General features: G+C 47.0%; 1 protein-coding gene across 1 annotated transcript in view; it reads left to right on the top strand.

The window, feature by feature from the left end:
* The window catches only part of Kiaa1257 (KIAA1257 ortholog), a 45,143-nt gene that overhangs the window by 15,908 nt on the left and 27,769 nt on the right, over positions 1 to 1,466 (top strand). The window contains exon 9 of the mRNA XM_029478225.1: positions 4 to 55. Within this exon, the coding sequence (XP_029334085.1) occupies positions 4 to 55 (52 nt within the window). The remainder of the gene's footprint in view (positions 1 to 3; positions 56 to 1,466) is intronic.

Here is a 1,466-nt window from a genome sequence, read left to right as displayed (position 1 = left end):
GCCTGGAAGCAGAGCATCTTTTCCATCCAGTTACCCATCGTGCCGCTCCTTGCCGGTAGCTACCACGTTCTCAGAATGCTAACGAGACACTTGCGGTGACTAAGACTTTGCTCTGTCCTCATTTCATCATCACTGTCACCTCGGGAATGTCTCAAGTGTACAGAGAAGGAAATGCAGGCCCAGGGAGGCTAGCTACCCTGCAAGATCACACAACTTACAAGTGTAGCCAGGATTTGACTCCAAAGTCCAAGGAAGCCAGTGAGAACTTAGCTGTCAGTTTTGTTTGGAAAATAAGGTGCTNTCTTGTGGTGACTGTTCTCCTGCAGGTTCTCATGGAAACATCTAGGAAGGGGACAGATGGATGCAATGGATATGGACCTTTGTGACACATTCCGTCATGTCCTGTCTTACTTCTTGCATGAGAGGCTTGTGTCCCTTAGTGTGCTATGAGCAGGTTGCAGGCGGGGATTTTAAAATCACCAGTATTGTTTTACAGGGAGGAAAAACCATGTTAGTAACTTACCCAGTGCTGACAGGTCAGTAGTGGAGCAAGGGTTGGATGGTTTTGACTTGTAAGAGTTTCCATGTTTTATAAGTTCTGCTTCTACCTCCTGGCAAATGATGAACAGATGTTTATCGTATTCAAACACTTTGATGCAATTTAAGGATACATTTTAGGTTTAGATTAAATCATGTCATTAAAAAAAAGAGTAATAGGAAAACAATATATGTATTTCTTCCTATTTAGAGAAAATAATTTCAAACNTCTTTCAAACCCTTTTCTGGGTTTTCGCTCTCATGTGCGCCCTCCACTGGCTATTTTGTAGAGTTGCAGGCTCCATTCTGAGATGGCAACAAGGTACATAGCTGTTAAGTCGAAGTGTCAACAGAAGACAATGTGTAAACTGCTCAGTGCAGGATCTTGCCAACAGAGGGATTCTGAGTGGCTGGCAGGGAGGTGACAAGCTGGACCACAGAGGGGGGGGTGGCGGGGGGTTTGGCAGATATCGGAGGCTGGTGGTTTGAGGAAAATGGAGTGGAATCCCAACCCTTACAGCAACTGCAGGTGGCAGTCAGCTAGAATGGCCTGGACTCAGGGCCAGCTGCCCTCACCACAAAATCGCAGCCCAAGATTGTCCATTGCAAAACGTGCACCATTTTGTTTGGTAAAAGTCTTCCATTTCATACTGTCCAAGGAGACATTAGTTGGCTTGTATCCTAGTGGGGCCTTTGGAAGGTCCCAGGCTTAGGGATGAACTCTTACATTAAAGGAGGGGGTCGTGTGTGGAAAGCTGGGGTGCGTGAGCAGCCGGGGCAGGNGCCACAGCGTAAGTGTTTGGAGACCTTGAGGGATCACTAAACACCCGAAGTTCAGTTTCTCTTCTGTGAAGTGAAGATGACAGCCATCCTGTAGGAGTGTCTCCAGGATCAAGAGACAGTGGTGTTTGTTTAGGGGAGCGCTCAGG

The sequence above is a fragment of the Mus caroli genome, chromosome 6 (genome assembly GCF_900094665.2).
Source record: "Mus caroli chromosome 6, CAROLI_EIJ_v1.1, whole genome shotgun sequence".
Lineage (NCBI taxonomy): Eukaryota > Metazoa > Chordata > Mammalia > Rodentia > Muridae > Mus > Mus caroli.
Note: the sequence above shows the minus strand (reverse complement) of the source record. Positions and strands in the feature narration are given on the sequence as shown.